At 42.4% G+C, this 22801-nt stretch overlaps 2 protein-coding genes across 7 annotated transcripts in view; one reads left to right on the forward strand and one right to left on the reverse strand.

Annotated features, from left to right (window-relative positions):
• The window catches only part of PSTPIP1 (proline-serine-threonine phosphatase interacting protein 1), a 38738-nt gene extending 34433 nt beyond the window's left edge, over positions 1-4305 (forward strand). For 3 of the 6 annotated variants that reach the window (XM_053656839.1, XM_053656838.1, XM_037131241.2), the window contains 3 exons: positions 2494-2576; positions 2775-2908; positions 4010-4305. In XM_053656839.1, coding sequence (XP_053512814.1) covers positions 2494-2576; positions 2775-2908; positions 4010-4141 — 349 coding nt within the window. In that variant the 3' untranslated portion in view covers positions 4142-4305. Of the gene's footprint in view, positions 1-2493; positions 2577-2774; positions 2909-4009 lie in introns of those variants that run through there. The other 3 variants (XM_053656840.1, XM_037131253.2, XM_053656841.1) reach the window with 2 other exon arrangements.
• Positions 4306-10105: 5800 nt separating this feature from the next.
• Positions 10106-22801, reverse strand: part of TSPAN3 (tetraspanin 3) — a 79353-nt gene continuing 66657 nt past the window's right edge. The window contains exons 4-7 of the mRNA XM_037131229.2: positions 21250-21351; positions 20175-20327; positions 19067-19150; positions 10106-10962 (exon numbers count right to left, since the gene is read on the reverse strand). Of these exons, the coding sequence (XP_036987124.1) occupies positions 10870-10962; positions 19067-19150; positions 20175-20327; positions 21250-21351 (432 nt within the window). The 3' untranslated portion in view covers positions 10106-10869. The remainder of the gene's footprint in view (positions 10963-19066; positions 19151-20174; positions 20328-21249; positions 21352-22801) is intronic.

A 22801-nucleotide genomic window follows, 5' to 3' on the forward strand; every position in this document is an offset into this window, starting at 1 on the left:
ATCATAAAACTCCTAGAATAAAACATAGGCAATAAACCCTTTGAAATTGGTCTTAGCAATATTTTTTTTAATATGTCTCCCCAGGCAAGGAAAACAAAAGCAAAAATAAACAAATGTAACTACATAAAACTTAAAAGCTTTTGTATCATACAGGAAACCATCCACAAAAGGAAAAGACAACCTATTGAATGGGGGAGGATGTTTGTAAACGATACCTCCCATAATGGATTAATATCCAAAATATATAAAGAACTCATACAGCTCAACATAAAATACAAACAATCTGCTCTACTAGGTGGCTCAGTTGGTGGATGCATCATCCCATACACCAAAAAGTTGTGGGTTCAATTCCTGGTGGGGCACATATAGGGGGCAACCAACTGATGTTTCCCTCTCAGGTTGCTGTTTTTCCTTCTTGCAATCTCTCTTCCTTCCTCTCTGAAATCAATTTTAAAAAAACATGCTTGGCTGAGTATTAAAAAATGAATAAACTTTAAAAAATCTGATTTAAAAATGGGCAGTGGACACATACAGACATTTCTCCATAGAGAAAATACAGATGGCCAATGTTCTAATCATCAGAGAAATGCAAATTAAAACCACAATGAGATGTCACCTCACACTTGTCAGAATGTTGGTGAGGATGTGGAGAAAAGGAACCTTTGTGGACTGCTGGTAGGAATGCAGACTGTGGAGCCACTGTGGAAAACATTATGGAGTTTTCTCAAAAAACTAAAAATAGAGCGCCCACACGGTCCAGAAATTCCACTTCTGGGTACTTACCTGAAGAAATACAAAACAGTAATTTCAAAAGATGTATGTACCCCTATGTTCACTGCAGTCAAGATATGGGAGCAGCCCAAGTGTCCATCGATAGATAACTGGATAAAGATGTGGTACCTGTATACAATGAATATTACTTGGCCATAAAAAGAATGAACTCTTGCCATGTGCACTGGACCTATGCTAAACGAAATAAGTCAATCAGAAAAAGACAAATACCATATGGTTTCACTTATATGTGGAATCTAAAGAACAAAATAAAAGAACAAACAAAATAGAAACAAACTCATAGATACAGAGAACAAATTGATTGGTTGCCTGATGCTTCCATCAAAGGAGGGTTTGGTGGAGGCGGTAAGTGAAAAAGGTGAAGGAATTAAGAAGTACAAATCATCAGTTATAGAAATAGTCACCAGAGATGTAAAACACAGCATAGAGAATATACTCAATAATACTGTAATAACTATGTATGATGTCAGATGGGTATTAGATTGATCACTTCATAAGGTATACATCTAATCACTATGGTGTACACCTGAACCCAATACTGCATGTCAACTGTAATTAAAAAGTGAATTTAAAAATTAAAAAAGGGACAGAAAGGAGTGCCCCAAGATAAAGAGAGGTCCTGCTCTGTAGAGGAGGGAGGGTGTGGTAGCGGTGGCCGTCTGGGTCAGCCAGGTACCCAGCAGAGTGGACAGGGCAGCGGGCAGGGACTGGGAAGTGAGTGAAGGAAGGAACTGGAGTTGCAAGGGTAGAAAACTCTAGGGAAACAAGGCAGTGAGGCAGGACACACACCCTGCCCCAAGGAGCTCTGCTCCTCTCGGCCACCACCCTGCTAGGTTTAACCCTGTCCCACAACCGCCTCTACCTGTGGTTAGCAAAAGGCCTTGTCATGTGCACCAGGTGGACCTGCGTGTCACTCCCAGGCCACTGCTCCACAAACCCTGTGTGGGAGGGCGGAGGAAGGGGAGAGGCTGGTGAGGCAGGGAGGCCACGGTGCTGCACCTGATTAATCAGCTTCCACTTCCCAAACTCCTCCTCTATCCAGCCCCTACTCTGTGCCTTTGCACTCCCCCCTCCCATTCACTGGCAATGCCTTTTGCACTCCAGTCTCTGCCAGTTAAAGCTAAAAGCCTTTCAAGACTTGACCCCATAGGCAGCCTTTCCTGAGGCAGATAAGCAGCAGCAGCTTCTACTTATTTAGCCTTTAGCACTGTTGGCTTCATGGGGTGGCCCTGGTTCCTGCCTCTTGTTCCTGTTTTGTTTTGTTTTTTTTACTGAATCTTTCACGACTCCAACTCAGGACAGGCCTGACCCAGGCACAGGGGGAGGGCGAATGAGCTCAGCACTGCCTCCTGAGCTCACATGTACCAGTGTGTATTGCTGCTTCATGTGGTTGGGAAGTGGCTACGCAGGCCTGGTATTGGGGGTGCGGGTCGGGGGCTCTCAGGGCAGCAGGCTGACTGGGCCCAGCAGGCAACTAGCCCAGTGGAAAGAGTGGATCCACCTCTGAGGGCCCACTCATTGCCCATTGGAGGAGGGTGGAACAAGAACTTGCTGGGGTCAAAGGCTGAGAGGGCCACTGGGATCACCCTTGAGGAAACTTCATGCCTGAAGGGCACCCCACAAGTCACATCTGTGCCAGGAGGCTGGGAGCAGCCCCAGCACCAGAGCTCTGAGGGCTCCCTGCCTCATCCCCTCCCGCAGGACCTACCTGCTTTCTTCCATCCTTAGGTTCTCTGGGCTGCTGCATGGAAGTCCCAAGACCATACCCTCGGCAGCATCTGCAGGTAACTGGGTGTGATGTGGGGCCCTCCAAACAACTGGGGAGACCCTGGGGTGAAGGAGAACTTTTGCACACACAGGCCTCCCTCCAACTGCTGGGGGAAGAAAGACTAAACCAAGTGTGGGGACATTCCAAGTAGGGGCGCCTCCAGGGACCAATGTCCTATGAAAGGGGTGGGCTCCAGGCTTCACTCTGCTCTCAGCCTCCACAGACACCCTGACTTCCACCCCTAATCAGAATGAGGGTGTCTACACCGCTGTCGCAGTGCAGGAGGCACCAGGACCCCTCAGCCTGCCGGCCCGGGACTACAGGGCACTCTATGACTACAAAGCTCAGGTGAGGTTCTTGCCCTCCTCTTCTCCCAGGACAGCATCATGATGCCCAAGTGTGTTCATGTCTAGGCCCATTCCCTGTGTGAGTCCCCTTAGAACAATGCCCAGCACTTGGGAGGTGCTCTGTATCTGCTGAGTGAATATTGATGGAGTTCTAGGGGTTGTGTCTTCCTGAATCTGTTTGCATGCACACATGTGGTACCCAGGCAGACATGGGCATTGTGTGTGCGATGTATGTCCATGTGCGCACATGCAGGCAAGCTGACAGAGCTTGGGCTACCTGCAGAAATGGTCCAAGGGTCAAGCTCTGCACCCTCAGGTTAGGGCTCTGTTCTCCATGGCCACAGGTGCCAAGAACAACCTATAGCCAGAATCTGCCCCTCAACTGTGCTTGTGCTGGGTTGTTTCCTGAGGTCCGTGGGGAATGGAGGGGTCAGGGAATCACAGGGCAGTTGTGCCAAGATGCCTGTGAAGTCCAAACTACTCCTTGCTTTGAGGTAAGGGATGCAGAGCAAGACTCACATCCATGTAGAATGAGGCCAAGCACCCACTCAGGGCTGGGGGCTGCAAGACCAACTGCACTGATGCCCAAAGCCCAATTCCTGATGGGGGAGAAAGTCCAGGAGGACTGTGTGTTGGTGACAGGGGCTAGCAGAGCTAAGGAAGCTCAAGGGAGGTCATCAGCAGAGGGGAGGCTGTGTACAGTGGGCCGAGTGAGGGCACCCCTTGAGCAAGGGCATGGTGAACACACCTGGCCCTGACTTGCTAAGGCGCTGTGTGCCTGAAGCAGAGTGGGAGAAGGGACAGCAGAGAGGTGGAGCAGGAAGCAGGGGAGAGGCCTGGGTTTGGGGAAGGCCTATGATGAGAAACCAAGGAGGGGGTTGGACAGGAGGCCAAGTCCCATGTCCCACATCCTATGTCTCCAAGGACTGTCCCAGCCCAGAGGGAGAGGCCCTGCTTTGCAGCTGGGGAGGATAGGCATGTCTCAGCTGACTCAGCCCACCTGGAAGACAAGCTCTAATATATGGCTTGGGGTGGAGGTTTGCCCAACCAGGCCCTCCTATCAGGCCCCTCCAGTGTGATATACTTTCATTCTGTTACCAAGAATTCTGACGAGCTGGACATCTCTGCGGGGGACATCCTGGAGGTCCTCCTGGAAGGGGAGGATGGCTGGTGGACAGTGGAACGGAATGGGCAGAGTGGCTTCGTCCCTGGCTCCTATCTGGAGAAGCTCTGAGGGAGGGGCAACAGCCCCCACCTGGACCTGCCCTATTGGGCCAGCAGTGTCTCTATGACTGAAAGGCTGGGGCCCCAAGACCAAGTCAGCCCTCCAACCTCATTACTGCTGGCTGTTCCCACAGCAGTCTCTCCTACAGGAAATAAAGGCATATATTCTTCCTCTTCGGCTCAACTGCTCAATTTGGAGGAGGCAAAGGAGGGGAGAAGTCTGGGAGAGCGGAGTTGCCCACATGCAGTGAGGCTCTGCCAGGGTTGGCTGGGGATGAAGAGGAACCCTGGCTCCGGTCCCTGGAAACTCCAACTGCCTGGGAGACACATTCACACTCACACAAATGGGGGACCATGGGGGTCAGGGAGGAGGGGCAAGGAGTTCAGAAGAACTGGGGTGGAGGAAACCAGGCTCCCTGGGGTCAGGAGGGGCTCCGACAGCCAGCATCAGACAGGACACAAGGGCTACGCAGGTGGGTTAGTACAAGAGGGCGGCAGGCCCACTGGGAGTGTGGGGGCCATGGTGCGGAGTCAGAGAAGACAGGCTTAGAGGTTTATAGGTCAAGTGATTCTCACTGCCTCCCTGACCCAGGGGGCCCAAGAAAGCCAGTATTGCTTGTGCTGCCCCCTGTCAAACATGGCAAATCCTGCCTAGGCAGTGACTCGGAGCCTGTGCAGGCTGATCCTGGGCACAGAGGTGGCCATGCTCCCTTTGGTTCTTGATGCTCTCAGGACTTTCTCTCTTTGGACCCAGGCTCTGCAAATGGAACTTCTACTGTCGGCCAAGGCCCTGCTCCAGTCATGACTGGTTCCATCCATGCCTAAGGCTTTAGGGGCAATGTCCACAGGAGACAGCCCACAGGAACCAGTAGCTCCTAAGTCCTAGGCCTTCTGTACTCACCTGGGGACGCCCCAGCACTCCACAGCACAACGCAGCAGCCCGCCCAGCTCAGGGCCAGAGTACTGAAGGGGTGGGTGGGAGACATGAGTCCTTCTCCACCAAACACACCTTGAAAGACACTGTTGAGGGTGTTATTGTCTTCTGTAGACCATCTTTCTCTGGGATTGTAAATTACTTTGCTTGTTCATTCATAAACCTTTGGGGCCCACCCCATACAAGAGCAAGATAAGTAATGCCTCAGTCCTTTGCTCTACTCAAGGAGCTCTTGACCCAGTAAAGGGAACCAAACAGCCCAGAAAGCCCATGACGACACAGGATCTGCGGAACGGTTCTGGGGCTTCTGGGACAGGTAACGTGAGGTAAGCTAAGGAAACAGGAAATCATTTCCAACAGTAAAGGGGTTCCTTTCCACGCCTGCCTGCTCTGGTAGCCCCACAAAGAGCTCTGGGGTTCATGTGTGCAACAGGGAAGGGAGTAAGTGCCATTACTGGAATGCCTCAGGATTTAAAACTGGAAGAGACTCTGAAAGAACTGACCTACTCCACAATGCCCTCCCTGCCACTCCTGGAGACTGGGCACCGGGCACCCCAGTTGGCCTCAACTCCGCTGGTGGCAGGGGGCTCGTAACACTCACGGAAGCCTGCAGTGCACGGTGGCTTCCCACCAGCCCTGGCTTTCGGCCGGGAATGCCACCCCCCTGGCTGCCACACGGAGCACTGTCCCCCATGCCCAGTTTCAGATGCCACAGGGGCAAAAAGGACACCTTTGACCAAGCCCAATCCAAAGAAGAGGGCAAGGAGAGGCTGCTAAAGGGAGCTGTTCTTGTGTTTACAGAAAGTGTCCATCTTGGTGCCCTCAACTTCATCTCTTGAGCAAAAAAGTAGTGGGATTAAGCAAACGTGACACCTGGTACAGGAGGGGGGTGGGCTTTCTTCTTTCAGGAGGCAAAGTGCCTTTGGATTGTGGCCTCTAACTCCAGTCTCAGGGGTATGTGCACCTCTCAAGTCTACAAAGCATTCAGGCTGGGGCCAGGCAGAAGTGAAAAGGCGTAAGGCAGCCCCACAGTAGGGCCCTGGAAGCAGGGTTCTGGAGCTGTGGACTAGGTTAGTTACCACCGCAACCACCAGAGGGTTTGTGGCAGACGGGGTAGGAAAAGGCTTTGGGCCTCTGGGTGTAGGGTGGGGTGGAAATAAATCCTTCCTGAAATGTCATTTTCCTTCATAAAGCATATCCTATGAGAGCACTGACCAAACATCCGCACCTGCCCCTAACCCATCTGAGGTTTATACTTAGGGCTATTTGGAAAGAAAAATATAATCTAATGCTTGGTCTTACATGTTCTGGGAGAGAGAGAAAAGTCGGTGAATAAGGCCTAGCTATGGAAACGCTTCCCTGGACCAGAAATGTTGCCTCAGGTACAAGACTTGGAAGGCAGCCCCATAAGTAATTCAGTCAAGGTATTTTAATGGCTTCTGTGTGAAGGACACTGTATTTGAGAACATGGGGGGGATGGTGTGGTGCTAAGATAAAGAGTACCCTCAGAGCCCACGGACCTCAGAAGGGGCACTGTACTGTACCCTCTGACACAGAGCAGTGAACTGAGCAAGAATGGGACTGGGAAACCAACCAGGTGAAGCTCATCCTGCACAGTGGTGACAGTGGCTCGTCCGGGAAGTGGCCATTGGGCCAGAAAGCAATTCTGGAAGAAAGGTGATGGGAAGTGATTTCTGAGCTGAGCCTTGCGAACTGGCCTGTGCCCCCAGAGGAAACAGATGCAGGGCCCAGAAAAGGCTGGCAGCGGAGCAGACTGGCCACCAGGGTCAGGTCATGTATATGCAGCCAAGAGGGAGAAAAAAGGAGAAAGTTAAATAAGCACTGTGGATCAGTGCTTATTTATTCTTTGAAAATATCTTGTCATCTTGACTGAGCACTCCATTTGACTGCCAACATTTTTTTTGAAATTTTTGCCTAGATATTTATCATCATCTCTGACTGGTTGCTGCCAGTGTCTATGGGCCCCAGGGGGTAATGGGTAATGAACGTTACATAATGCAGCCAGACAACTGAAGAAGAGAACTGAAAGTAACTCCTGGGTCACAATTTATACCAGTGGAAAAATATACACAAACACAAGTGAATCTAAGTCAGATTCACTGCCTCTACTCCATTCTCTGGGACGCAGGCCACAGCCTCAGAGATGGGAACCGGTCTCGCGGACAGTGTTCCAAACAGAGGAGATACAGCCAGAGAAAGAGGAAGCCAGCCTCTGTAGCTGGCTGTATGACTAACTGCAGCCTTCTGCCTGACGGAGGGACCCACAGCCTCTGCGGTCAGGACACTGAGATTGGAATACATGCTCATACTTTTTTGTGTGGCCTCAGGAAAGTCACAATGTCTCTGCACCTCAGTTTCATCATCAGTAAAATAAGGGCATAAGCCCCTGTGCAAACTGAAACTAGACAGGGGATGTTGCTGTACAACATGGTCAACATACTAAATGTCACTGAATCGCTCACTTTAAAATGGTTGATTTGATGCTATGTGAGTTTCACCTCAATAAAAAAACTCATTACAACTTCTAATGCCTGACAGTATGTGCATGCAGGTGTTCGCTGCAGCAAGGTTGGGATTAACCTGAATGACTTACTGCACACTCATTAATCATGGTGTTGACACACCCATCCAGCTAACAAAAAGGGATGACAAACCCTACAGTCTAATACATAAATAGCACTACGCTACGTTGTGAAGAGAACAAGTGAGTCCTGTAGAACAGAATTTAGACAGCAGTAAAGCAAAACCACAAACCTGTTTTTGTGTAAGTAGAGGAAAATACAATTGACCCTCAACAGGAGTGTTAATGGGCACCAACCCCAGCCACCCACAGTCAAAAATCAGCATATAACTTTTGACTCCCACAAAGCTTAACTATAGTGCCTTGTTATCTGTGGGAGAAAGGTTCCAAGAACCTCTATGGACATGAAAATCCATGGATGCTCAAATCTCTTATATAAATTGGCACAAAACAATACATAGAGTCAACACTCTGCATCTGCAGGTTGCCAACCGCAGATCAAAAATACTGCCTTCAATCATGGCTGGCTGAATCTGCCGATGTGAAATCCAAGGACCCAGAAGGTTGGCTGTATATATGTGTATATTGAAAAAATAATCTGCATATAAGTGGACCTGTGCAGGTCAAACCAGTGTTGTCCAACTGTAGTCTAAAAGGACAGACATCACATCTAAACATACTTACTATGGATACTCTAATTCTTATTTTAAAAAATTAGAAACAATTTTCTAAAAGACAATAGGACAAACTCTGATAGATGAAAAGCAAAGACGACAGTAGCAACAAGCACAGCAGGTACCAGGGCCCAGGGCCCCTCGGAGAGACAACTCTAGGACTGGGGCACAGTGGGTACGAGATGAACCCGGAACATCCTGTTATGTCAAACACTACAGAAATGTACCAAAAATGGTTGGAGCACAAGAAGGGGCTCTTACTGGCCAAATCTGAAACTGTGAACCAAAAACAAAACAAAACAAAAAAAGGACAATAAGGAATTATAAATCATTGAAAAATGGAAATCTACTGGTCCATAATGAATACAGATACATAAAAATAAATCAGGAAAATAGTGTTTTACAATCATTATACTCAAGATGGAACCTAAAACAGTAATCATCATAGTAGACTGAATCAGCAATACTTGCTAAATCTCAGGACAAGGTTGGTGAGGAACGGGATAGTGATATGGTCTTACAGTATGTCTCCAGAGATTGCTCATGAGCTGGGAGAAAATAGTAACTATCCTGAACCAGCACATCCACCTCACTAAAGCTTAGTCATGCCCCTCCAACCCATCCTTCTCACCACAGCCACTGGGATCTCTACAATACGTCCACTTGTATCACACATGGCTGCCTCTGTCTGTAAGTCAAGTCTAACTCTCCATAGGATGCCAGGTAAGACCCTCAAAAACCCAGGTTTTGCCACTTCAACTTTAAAAAAAATTTAATTATTGTTCAAGCACAGTTTTCTGTCTTTTACCCCATCCCTGTGTTCCCAACCTCCCTCCCGTTTCCACTTCCCTTAGTTGTTGTCCATGTGTCCTTTATACTAGTTCCTGTAAATCCTTCCCCTTTTCTCCCTGAAATTCCCTTCCCTCTCCCCTCTGGTCATGGTCCCCCTGTTCTCTATTTCAGTATCTTTGGTTATATTTTGCTTGCTTGTTTGTTTTGTTATTTAGCTTCCTGTTAGAGGTGAGATCATATGGTATTTGTCTTTCAACGCCTGGCTTATTCCACTCAGCATGTTTTCCATTTCCATCCATGCTGTTGCAAAGGGTAGGAGCGCCTTCTTTCTTTTACTGCATAGAATTCCATTATGTATATGTACCATAATTTTTTGATCCATTCATTTACTTACAGGCACCTAGGTTGCTTCTAGCTCTTGGCTATTGTAAATTGTGCTGCTATGAACATTGGGGTGCATAGGTTCTTTTGGATTGGTGTTTCAGGATTCTTAGGATATAACCCCAGCAGTGGAATTGTGGAGTCAAAAGGCAGGTCTATTTTTGCCACTTCAACTTCTTTTCCCAGCCTTATATTTTAAGCTCCAGGCACAATGAGCTGCTGGTAGCTCCCTGCACACTCCATCCCACTTCACACACCTGGTAACTTCTCCCACAAAGCCTATGCAGCCACTAGGCTTGGGCCTCTTCTCCAGGACCTTGTTCCTGACCTCTCTGGGCACTTCCTTTGGGCTTCCATTCTTTTGTTACTACAATCACTGTGCTGTATGGAAACTGTCTGCTCCTGCGTATATTTGCTATACTAAGACTACATATGCCTTGAAGGCAAGAAGAGCATCATCATTATACCCCCAGCACCATACACAGGTAGATTTTCCATATTTGTGGAATATATGGGACTGAAAAGCATATGTGGGTTTTGAACACAAAGGCCTTTAAGATTTTGGCAACAGATATAATTAAAACACACGCAAATCATGATGAACCAACATTTAAAGCATTGAAGTACCCTCAAATAATTAAAAACTACACATAAAGAGGTAATACAGAGTTTATTGAATTAGAGTTTTCTATTTACAACTGAGATCACATCTACATAATTGATTGCTAGTCTACATGGGTACATTATTTCTAATAAGTTTAGACTTACAATGAATGGGTTCAACCATAACCCCCCCACACTAATTATTTTAAAACAGTAGTGCATACATTGTACTCCTCCTATAAAGCCAGCTTTGATTAAAAACCTCTAGTTTCAAAGATCACTCTGATTTTGAAGATGAACCAAGATACACATTGCATGATTCTAAAATCAATTTTAGCCATTTTGTACAGCTGCAATCTTATTGGACTACAGTAAATATATATTTTTAAAGGACATTGGTGAGGAGCACCATCTGGTGTTAACTCACCTCCCCCCAAAATCCTTTGACCCACAGTTGTCCATTGTGAAGCCGAGCAGGGCCCAGTGGTACTTCTGCAGGAGGCCAACTGCTGCTGGGAGGTAACAGAAGCAGCCACTCCCTCTTTTAATTCCACCACACTATGCAAATTGCAAATGGTTCTGCAATTAGAGCAATTACCAGGGTGCTTAAAAACAGAGACACTGAGAGTCAGCTAGAAAAGGGGAAAAGAAAGTTGTTGGTAGGTTAAGTAAGTGGGCACATGAAGAACCAAGCTGCTGCGTCCAACACATGGGCTTTAACTAAATGAACTCTGGAGGCCGACAGCAGTAGACCTGCTCCATTGTCCTTCCAAATCAGAATAGGACTAACTAGCTCAGGCTTGAGTTTTGTCCTACGCATAGGTTCCACCGGTGATGAGAAGCTCATAAGCAGGATCTCTGCTCCTTCTGCACAAAACGATGCATGCGCACAGCATGCCCAGCAGCTGTGGGAAGAAAAGAACAATGGAAAAAAGAAAGGCTAAAAAATAAAAACCCTTACACAGCAGGGACATATTTCTTTGCTGGCAATGAAGCTGTTTTAAAGTCCAGTGACTTCCAATGATCAAAAAAATCAATAACAAGAGTAAAAGAAGCAACATTACCTTTTCAGGAACCAAGTACCAAGTTGTACCTTCCCTCACTTATACCTATGAACAATCTGTGAAACCAGCAAAGAATCAAGGCTATCCTACCGCCACCCCCACTCTCAGTCTAGACCAGTGTTGTACAAAAAAGGACTTTCTGTAATGATGGAAACCTTCTCTCTCTGAGCTGTCAAATACGGCAACCAACAGCCACTGCAACAAAGGACCTGTGTTTTTTATTTTATTTAAACTAATTTAAACTTAAGACATATGTGGTTACTGGTTAGCATGCTGGACAGCAAAGTTCTAGAAAGTAAAATGATCAAGACTGTGTGTTGAGGCCCTGGCTGGTGTGGCTCAGTGGGTTGAGCACCAGCCAGTGAACCTAAAGGTCGCTGGTTTGATTCCCAGTCAGGGCACATGCCTGGATTGTGGGCCAGGTCATCAGTTGGGGGCCTGTGAAAGGCAATTGATCAATGTTTCTCTCCCTCTCCTTCTTCCTCTCTTCCCATCTCTCTACAAAAATAAAATAAAATAAAATAAAAATCTTTTAGAAAAAAAATTTGTGAAAGACTGTGTTGAGGAAACTTCAGGCATATGGATTTGGGGGGAGATAGTCTTTATAACAACCCACAAAACTCAGTACATGAATAGAGCAAAAGTTCTATGGTGGAAAACCAATCCTGGTGCCAAAAAAAAATGTTGTAGTTTGAAAGATTTTGTTTCTTTCACAGTTAGTTTTTATTTTTGAAATCCAGCTTTGGCTCTGTGGTATTATACACATATTACTTTGTAAAAGTTACTCCTCCATCAGTTTATTTTTAAAAGCCCTAATCTTTCTGTAGTAGCAAAATGGATAGTAATGAAGTCATGCCGAGTTGTTTTAGATAAGCAGGAGTTATTAAACTGGATTAAAGAGAAAACAATTCTAGAATTTTTGACTTGGCTTCTTACAGAAGAAGCCAAGTAACAAAAGAACTAAATATGAGTAAGTTACTATGCTGTCTTAACTTTTCATTTGAGAGTGAAATATTAGTTATTTGATTTTAAAAGGCAGGGCCCTCTGTAAATATGGGGCGAATCTAGTTTCAAAACAATACACTCAAACCAGAAATGTGCTCACACCAAGCCTGAAGGGGGAGATGACTCATGGGACACACACACAGAGAACAAGTGTATCTTCGGTCAGCCAAGTTCTATCCATTCAGGGGGTCTACTCACTGCTCGAATCCATCAGTTTCATTACATCAGTATTTGCTGAGTGTTTACTAGTGTAAAGTACCCTATATATGTTTTAAAAGTGGATACTGTTGAAAGTTTACCAAGTATCTTAAGCCAATTTTACACGTTTAGTATCAAATTCCTAAAGTAATATATTTCTGTTCATGGTAGAGCAAAACATTCTCAGAACTGCTATAACAACAAACAATTATGTTCCCAGGTAATGTCAAATTGAGCAATAAAAATGCAAAGCTCAGAAATTACTGATTTGCTGGGGGGAAAAAGTCTCTTTTCCCACCCTACTTCCCTCACATTCCTTTCAGTTGGCCAACTTTTACTGAAAGAGTCAGCACTCTCAAAATGGGGTCTGAAATGAGTATCATTTCTTTCCTCACTTTTATTTCAATAAAGTCAACTGTATTAATTTAAAACAACTTTAAAAAGTTTAATAAAACCCTACTCATGCTTGGGAATGAGTCTGTTTGAAAACATTTAAGTTCTACACAATAACTTCTTATACTCCCAACCTCACCACTGAGTATTACAGGCCCATTTCTGAAGTTTTGGCTATAGTTCCACCAATTACTAAAATTTTCACCAATTACTAAATTACTGCTAAAGTTCCACCAATTACTAAATTTTCCAATAATAGATTTGGAAATATCATACAAATATTTCAGCTCCAGTGTTGTTTCCTGCAATGAATTTTTCCCTACAATATTCAAGTCAAAAGAAATAATCTATACCCAGTCCGCATATAATACCCAGAGACCACAAAACGTGATTACTAAACACAGAGGCAATGGTGATTATGAAAACCATTAAGAGTTAAAATGTTCCATGATCTACTATGTAGTTGGCATCATGAGGAAATAGCTATTGTTTGTTATACAAGATTATTGGAACTGGATACTGGATTCTGGAAACAGCCTTTTCTGAGAAAATATGTAAATTAAGTCACTAATACTCTGGCTCCTTAATTTCATGACTATGATTTTTGTTATAGAGTTTTGCCCACACATAGAGATGATGTTCACTACTTGCATTTTTGTAATAGCAAGACTTAACATAAATGCCTGTTAATGTAGATTAATTATAAAATAGGTCACCAAAATGAAATACTATGCAGCCATAGCATATTAATTTATTTTTAACAAGCAATCTTCAAAGTTAGATACCATATAATTCTATTTATACAACGTTCTAAAATGGCAACATTTCAGAAATAGAGGACAGACCAGTGGCTGCCAGGGTGAGGGGCAGAAGCACCGGATGGAGACGGGCGCAATTACGAAAGGATACCAGACAGTACCACGTGGGATCCTTGTGATATAAAAACTGTTCAGTATTTTGATTGGTGGTGGTAGATACAGGAACCTATACAGGTCTTAAAATTATACAGAACTGAAAGCATACATGTAGACAGAAGAAATCTGAATAAAATTGGTAAATTGTATCAAAACCCACATCCAGGTTGTGATTTACTATAGCTGTGTAAAACATTACCACTGAAGTAAAATGGGCAAAGCGTACAAGGGCTCTCTGTCTGTATTAGTTCTTAAAACAGCATGTGACTATATAATTATCTCAATTTTTTAAAGACAATGTACAAAATTGCATCCTATAAGCTTCTATTTGCATAAAAAATGTATGTGTGCTTTTCTAACCACAGATTACTTCTGGAAGTAGTTTATACTCCACACGGGAAATTACATACACGAAACTGGGAACGGTGGTGGCCTCTGCAGAGGGGACCTGAAGTCCAGACTTAGAAGGAAGCTTACCTTTTACTAAATTTGCATTATTTGAAAAAAATTGTCAAATGGGCATTTCAATTTATTTTATTTTATTTTTTTAAATAATTGAATGCCCTTTTTTTTTAAATATTTTATTATTTATTTATCTTTAGAGGGGAAGTGGGGGAAGGAGAGAGGGAGAGAAACATCAATGTATGGTTGCCTTTTGTGCGTCCCCTGCTGGGAACTGGCCTGCAGGGAACTGGCCTGCAGGGAACCAGCCTGCAACCCAGGCATGTGCCCTGACTGGGAATCGAACCGCGATCGTGTGGTTCGCAGGCCCGCGCTCAATCCACTGAGCTACACCAGCCAGGGCTTTGGGCATTTCAATTTAAAAAAAACCTTCAAAATTTAACAATTAAGATCAATTTCCTCCAAATTAAAAACAAAAACAAAAAAAACCCCTTAACTACTCAAGAATTAGCTTCCTAAGCTTTGGTTAAATTTTTTGTTTGTGTTTGTTCTTAGGTTTGAAATGTTTATCTATGTAGAAATGTAAATAACATAGTAACAATATTTGCTAAACTACTAATTTACATATACAGACTTAACATTTTTTTCCTGACATGCCTTAAATTTTATAAAATGTCTTGGTGATCCGATAATATGATTACCTTTTGGATAAATGAATCATTTTTTGTTACTGTTGTTCAAGAACAGTTGTCTCCATTTTCCACCCACCACTCTCCCCGACTCACCCACTCACCTCCCCCCACCTCCCACCCTCAGTTCTACCTCCCTTTGGCTTTGTCCATGGGTCCTTTATACATGTTCCTTGATTAAGTTTTTAAGGAAGAATTACTTGGAAAAAATATTAAAGAATCAAGCCACTCAGTTCTAACTACCTGTGGGTTCAATGCGAAGTGTTATTCACTTAGGTATTTTAACTCATTTGAACAAAAATTAGTAGTCCAGGAGCAGGAAGGAAAGGAAATACAGTCTCAACCCCCCTCCTTCACACCTGGCACATGTAATAGGAAACAGCGATCGGAAACAGTTCTCCGAAAGTGTGCTCTCAGTCAGTTCACCCTGAGGACATGCCAACTTTATGAGTCTCCGAAGACTGACAATTCCCATTTTTCCCATATTGCCCGTGTAGAGAGCCTTACCCACAGCAGAGACCAGATTTTTTCACATATGAAATTCATAATTAATCATTTGTTAATTTAAGGGGCTGGTTACTGTCAAAGAAGTGAAATGTCTTGGATAATAAGCCAACAGGGGGCACAGTAGAATTTTTTAAATCTCATTCTCTCATATTCAAAAACTCTTGTTATAGTAATTAATTAGCAGTTTTCAGGTCTTGATCATTTTGGTCCTACTCAAACCCAGCTCATTTAACTATGACCATGGCAAGGGTCTGCACATGTTTCTTAAAGAGCACTATAGTAAATATTCGAGGCTTTGTGAACCAAGAGACAAAACTGGTCTGTTGCAACTACTCTCCTTTGCCACTGTGACACAAAGGCAGTCAGAAACAACGCACAGCTCACGTGAAGAGAGGTGGTGAGCTACATTTGGTACACAGACGGTCAGCTCCTGAACTGGAGCATTTTATTGATAAATTAAGCTTATAAGAAAGCTTCTTAAACTCACCTTTATGCATAAGAACTTCAATGTAATATAGCTTAACAGTTAAAATCACAAATGACACTCAAAATCAAAGAAGACAATGCTAAAAAGTTTTGACACACTGTCACAAACCATCTGTCAATCATTAACACTATTTCAAACTATTTACTACGATAACTCTTAGAGCTTCCCCACTTTAGAACCTAAGAAAAGTGCTAATAGTATTTCAACACTACTGCATTATATATTTTTATTCAGCTGAAGTGCCAATGAACTTTCAGGTTTCATAATAGGACTTAGGAATGTAATCTTTTGAGAATACTAATTCTTCAATTTATAATTGGATTACAATGGATTGTGGTTCGAGCTTTAGTGATGGTCATAAGACATATTACCCTTGCTCCCCTCATTTTCATGGCCTTTAAAACAAAGGGCATAGGAACTGGAGAATCGCCAATTCTCTTTCTAGGTCTAACTTTCTCTATCAGGATTGGTATATAAACAAGAGCTCACTGACCTTTGAACTGTTGATGCTTTTGCTTGGGTTTTCCATACCCAAGGTACCCAGGTACATCAAATTTTGAATATCAGAAGTTTAGAACATTTCTAGATACTCTCAAGAAAAGAGAAAACATTAGGGAAACTCACTGTTTTTCTTTAAAACCAAAGTTTTTAAAATTTTCAAAGACACTAGAGGTTTTGAGTCTGTGAACCTCTGAATCCAACTCAGTTCTGCTGAACAAAAAAAATCAAATCTTTATCAGCTATCTTAAGTCAGGGTGATTTAAGTATAAAATGTATGAACCCTGAGAAAGAAGACATGTACTGAAAAGGGCTTCCAGTGGTTAAGTGGGCTCAGATTAAATAAAACAAAACAAAACAAAACAAAACACTCTAGCAGCCATTTCTACACAGGGGCCTCTCATCGTAAACTGTGCTTCAGGAAAAAACCTGCACTAAACTACAAGTCTCTGTACTGAACTGCCTGCCTGACTGCACTAGTTCTACCATCTAAGCCAGTCCTTATGAAAGATTTTCTGGAGTCCTGTTTCAACCAACAGGACTGAGGCTTTCACCACCCAAAGCTATATCTACCATACTCCCCTCTAACATTTCACTGACCAATCATAGTGACTCCATTCTGATCAGTCAAGACAATGCCTTCTGGACCAATCATATTGCCAGGATTTGGAGCCCTCATTTGCATGAGGCTAGAGCAATCAGGGACCAGAGTTAAGGACTTTTGTCTATATAAGTCAGCTCCCCCGTAGCCCTGGGAGCACACTTTCCCTTTCCTCTGAAGACTGTGTTTCCCCAGCTGAGCTGTGTCACCAGAGCAGAGCAGACCTGCAAGGAGCAGAGCAAAGCTGTCTAGCCAGACAGGGGCCTGGCCACAGGGCTGCCTCACGGCCATGCTGTATCGGAGTGGAGCAGTTTTGCAGTGAATGGTTTCCTTCTTCACCATACTCCAAATTGGGCATTCCTGTTGGCACTGAATGGATGCCAATGACCACCAGTTGACACACACACGTGAGAAAGAGACTAGTCAGAATATTTATTAGCCCCCACTAAAAAAGTTAATGAAGAAATATCTGGCTGGTTAATAAACTTAACTAGATGAGAGACATAACTAAAGGGACAATTTTCATTAGTCTTCTACACAATGTTGCATATTTCATTATCAAAACCACCATACAGTTCCTAAGCTTTCTTTGCTGCATGCTAAATGTGCAGCTCTCTTACTATATATAAAACCATTAAGCTGTGGCTGGTGTAGCTCAGTGGATTGAGCATGGGCCTGTGAATCAAACAACCGCAGTTTGATTCTCAGTCAGGGCACATGTCTGGGTTGCAGGCCAGTGCCCAGCAGGGGACAAACGAGAGGCAACCATACATTGATATTTCTCTTTTCTCCTTCCCTTCCCCTCTAAAGATAAATAAAATCTTCAAAAAAAAAAGATTAAGACTGTACAGATCAGCACTTCACTTGGGAAAAGAGAAGTCCCTGATATTTCATTATTTTTACCTAAATGTGTTTATACAATCAAAATATATCTCCCTGCTGATTGACAGATTACTGCTATGCCACAAAATCGATGGTTAGGAGGGCAAAGACCATAAAAAAAATACAAAGCGAGTCTTTTTAATGAGTCCTTTCAGGTCTCTTAGAACACTGAAAAATAAATAATCACCCTTTTGCCATTTTAAAAGGCACTGCCCATTAATTACACTAAGTTCTGTTCAAATAGGGATAAAAAGCAATCCAAGCTACTTATAAATTAGCAATCCAATTTGTTTTATCTAACAATTAAAAGATACCTCCATTTCTTAAACTATATCCTCTAGGCCTGAAGCATATTTCAAAAACAACTAAAAGAACAGCCTAAGAATTCAATCCAATGTAAAAGATTTTCAATCACTTTCAAATAGTTGGCTATTCTCAGTTTTAAGATTCTTCTAAAACATTCCTCTAACAGAATCTCTAAGATATAATGAATATACCTAGGAATGTAAGTAATTGCACTAGGCAGAAAAATAGCTGTCTTTCTATTTTGTTTTTGGGTAGGGGTGAGAGAGAAGGGTGCGTGTATGCACCACCCTGGGACTGGGAGTAAAGTTAAGGGATAATTAAGAAATTACTCCAGCTACTTTGCACATGCTATTATTAAGGGGGGAAAGAATGCTTTCACCAGCAGGAGTTAAGAATATAAGTCCGTTTCTGCTGCCAACAACGGCACGATACACTTCCAGATGCGCTAAGTGATGTCATGGACTCCTTGATGGTTATCCATCTAAAAAAATTAAGTCTCAAATACAGAAGAGGTTAGAACCTCAGTTTTTTACTTGAAGGCCTTTTCTGTAAAGCAATAAAATTTCTCCTATTAGTATAAGAGACTAGAGTTGTACAATAAGAGACCAGTAGTACCCATTCTTGATTTATATATATTAACATATAAAACCCTCGAGGACAGAAAAATAAGGACCGAAAGAACAAAAACTAGCTTTAAAAAAGACTAAAATTATTTCCAAATGGAAATAAAGCAATACGATTCTTAAAAATTCTGTAAAGCTCTATTAAAATACCTCCCATTACAGTATGAAAACAGCTTGTATTTTGAGCAGGTCACTCAAGAAAATAATAGAGAGTCCTCTCACACACAGTCCTCCCACCCAGACCTCTAGTTTGCTGAAGCCATTCTGGGTCTAGGTCTAGAGACAGAAAACAGAAGATGTTGGACACTGGTCCCTGTATCACAATTTCTTTCAAGTTACCTATATACACATAGAGTAAGTGCAATTAGTGATGAAAACCATTCAGGACTGACATCAGAGATCAGTACACTCTGATAACAACTGCTTGGCTAACTGCTCACCTGAATAGCTGCAAATGCCAGAGCTGCCCAGATAACATGCATCATGATTTCTTGTAGCTTCTTCACAACTAGAGCCTCACAACCCTAAAACATACAAAGTAATCCTCATTAGATATCTCTTATAAAACTGAAAGCTACAAGGTCACATATTACTACTCATTGGGTAGAAATGAAAATGACAAAAACTAAGAAAAAGACCATACATTTAAAAATAATTTCCAGTAAAAGAAAATAGCTTTAAAGACCAGCAAAAGTCATGGAGACATAAACTATAGCATAGAAATACATAGAAATAACTGTGTATTGTGACAGGTGGGTAGTAGGGTTTTGGGGGACATCACTTTTTAAGCTATGTAAGTGACTAACCACTATACTATATACCTGAAACTAATAAAATATTGTATGTCAACTGTAATTGAAAACCAATTTTAATTTTTTAATTAAAAAAGACATAACCACAGTATATATAATTTAAGTCCTTAAAAAAAAAGAATTGCAAGAAGGGACTCCAAAGAATATCTGTACACCTGTTTTCACGGCAGCATTATTCAAGATAGCCAAAAGGGAGCGGCAACCCGGGTGTCCACCCACAAATGAATGGATAAGGAAAATGTGGCCTATCTATACAATGGGAATATTATTCAGCCTTAAGAAGGAATAAAATTCTGACTCAGGCTGAACCTGAAGACATTATGGACGAACCTGAAGACATTATGCTGACTAAAAACATAAGCCAGGCACAACAGCACAAGTACTGTAGGATTCCTTATATGCAGTAACTAAAATAGTTAAATTTTATAGAAATAGACATAGACATAGACATAGAAAGGAGAAGGGTGGTTGCCAGGGACTGAGGGAGGAGAGAGTGGTGAGTTGTTACGTAATGAATTTAAAGTTTCAGTGTTCAAGAAGGAAACAGTTCTGGAGATTAGGTGATGATCAATACACTCAACACTACTGAGCTGTACACTTAAAAATGGTTAAGATGGCTCTAGGGAAAAAAGACAAGCAAAAGATGGTAGAAAAGAAGTTCCAGATAGAGATGATTCACAGAAAAAAAACAGGGTACTAGGCAAGATTTGAGTTTTGGCCAAGAAACTGAACTTACCTCAGCATAGAGGTTGGAGGGGTGGGCCAGACTGCCATTACAACTGCTGGTGGCCTCTCTGCAGCAGCTTAGAGGGACACTCTGATTTTTGGTTTCTTTGAACCAGTCTGTATTTTCCCAGTCTGAGTAATTGTGAATTCCACAACAGTGCAGCTATTGGAAAAGAGAATATAGATATTACTCCTCACAAAATACACATAACTGTCTTGAACTTTAGAGTTCTGTGCACTGCAGAGCTTTAACTTATACTAGAATAGTGATATCCAATAGAACTTTCTGCACTGATAGAAATGTCCTATGTCTGTATGTCCAACATGATAGCCACTAACTACGTAAGACTTCAAATGTGGCTGGTGTGACTAAGAAATTGAATGTTTAATTTTAATTTAAATAGCCACATACGGATAGTGGCTGTAGGACCTACATATGAAAAGCACATTGCCCACAGAGATAGTTTATAGCTAAGAAATTCTTCCTATCTTACATGTAAAATACTTGGTTCTGAGTTAAATACTATTTCCAATGACAGCATGTTTAAAATATTTGCTCTTAAATGTATATAATTTGCTTTATGATAATCTAGCAAAAGATATGTGGGGGTAATAGATGAAACAAGATTGGCAAAAAGTGAACAATTTTGGAGGGGGGGTTATGGGAATAAAGATCTACCATACTTTCTCTCTATTTCCATGTATGTTTCAAATAGTCCATAATATATTTTTACAGTTTTGTCAGTTACCTTTTTGGTCTTGCTCATAGAAAATATATGAAGAAGACCTTCCTCCTCCTCTGAAGTCCATCTGGACTCCTACCTTCCCTGTGACACATACCTCCCTTCCATTATCACCACTCTGACTAATTTGGGGGTGGAAAAGTAAGATGTATTTTATCTGACTTAAACCAGGGGATGGTGCGAAAAACTTCTCAAGGATGAAGATAAAAATACTCAACACATCATGAAGTTAACCATGACTGTGAATGTACGTGGCTAATTTACACAGTAGAGCACAGTAAGTTTTATGTTCACCCAAAAGAGACTGGCCCTCAAAAACAAGTTTGCCTCAAGAGAGCTCACCTGTCTCTGTACATAGTCAATAGCCCGGCTTGCGGCATCAGGGCTGGTTCCACTGTAGGTCTTATACACTTTCTGAATGCTGCGGTCAACCTCATTTTCCACCTGAATCAAGAGAAAGAATTCAGTTCCTCTACAATACTAGGAAAAGTAGTATTAGTCCTGCTCTAGCTTAAATGCCTAAGTGGCATACTGGCAAAGTTGCCAGGGAGCTCTGTAAATTTCTTATAAGAAAAAGTTTCTCCTTTCCTGCCTCTATACGGATTCAGGTAAAAAGTCAGACATTTTACATCACATAGATTAAGCATTCAAAGAAAAGACTGAACAAGATGGCAGGCTAACAATCCACTCAAAGGGGAAAATGCAGCTGAGTCTTGAGATGGCTCGACTAAATTAAAATTACAAATGAACTGGCTTCTTTTTAAAATAAGTTTTCAATGTAGTCTCAAAAGACCTCCTCTTTTTCCTTTCCTAAAGGAGGTAAAAATAAAAATTACTTAAACAAACACTACAAGATATTTTGGGGACCAATTATTAGACTTGGCCAAATATGCAAAAGTAATCAGATAAAAAATTTAGTCCTTAGAAACAACACTTTGCTGTCACTACTAAAGTGACAGAACTATGTCACATTCATAAAGTTTGTGCCTGATTCTCCTTCCCCTTTTAAGATGATTAGGCTTATTTGGTAATTTTATCAGTGATGTCGGGAGACTATAATTGAGAACCAGGTCATAGGTAGGGGTATAATCCATTGTACTCTTTTTCTTTTTTGCATAGTTGCCTGGTCCTTTATGTATCAATGATTTAAATATTAAATTGGATATCATGCCTTTGACTTAAAACCATACCTTACAATGACTCTATCATGCCCTTATAACCTGGCTCTAAAGTTATGCCCAAATTAATTATTTAAAGCAGACTGTTTAGCCTTAAATGGTGAAAAGCAAAAGCAGACAAAATAGAAAGGAAACAGGAAAGAAAATAAAAGGAAATGGACTGAAAAGAGAACAGGGGGCGAGAAGGGAAAGGCTAGCAAAAGCTTCCTTAGTGTCTGAGTGGGCCGGACGTCTCGCTCCGCAGGACAGGACAGAGGCAGCATCACCACCCACAGTCATCTCGTTCTATGTTCAGAACAAGGCATTTTTGAAAAAAGCAATGGAAAGTGAAATGTAAGTCAGGAAATTTCTATTTCCCCTCTCATGCAGAGAATCTATTGGCTGAGGAAATTTGAACAAACTTCTCAGCTGATCAATTATTCATCCATAGCTCATTCAAGTAATTAAAAAAAAAGATTTTATTATGTATTTTTAGAAAAAGGGGATGGGAGGGAGAAAGAGAGGGAGACAAACACTGATGTGTGAAACATCAATCACTTGCCTCTCACATGCCCCCAACTGGAGACTTGACCTGCATGCAACTCAGGGAACCAACTGAGCCATGCAGGCCAGAGCCATTCAAGGTAATTTCCAGAACACTAAGCACCTCCAACTAGAACAGTAGTAGAATTATCCCTCTGCTACATAAAATGGGGAGACTAGAAATCTTGACAGTA

The sequence above is a fragment of the Artibeus jamaicensis genome, unplaced genomic scaffold, assembly GCF_021234435.1.
Source record: "Artibeus jamaicensis isolate MK-2021 breed Jamaican fruit bat unplaced genomic scaffold, CSHL_Jam_final scaffold_286, whole genome shotgun sequence".
NCBI classification, from domain to species: domain Eukaryota; kingdom Metazoa; phylum Chordata; class Mammalia; order Chiroptera; family Phyllostomidae; genus Artibeus; species Artibeus jamaicensis.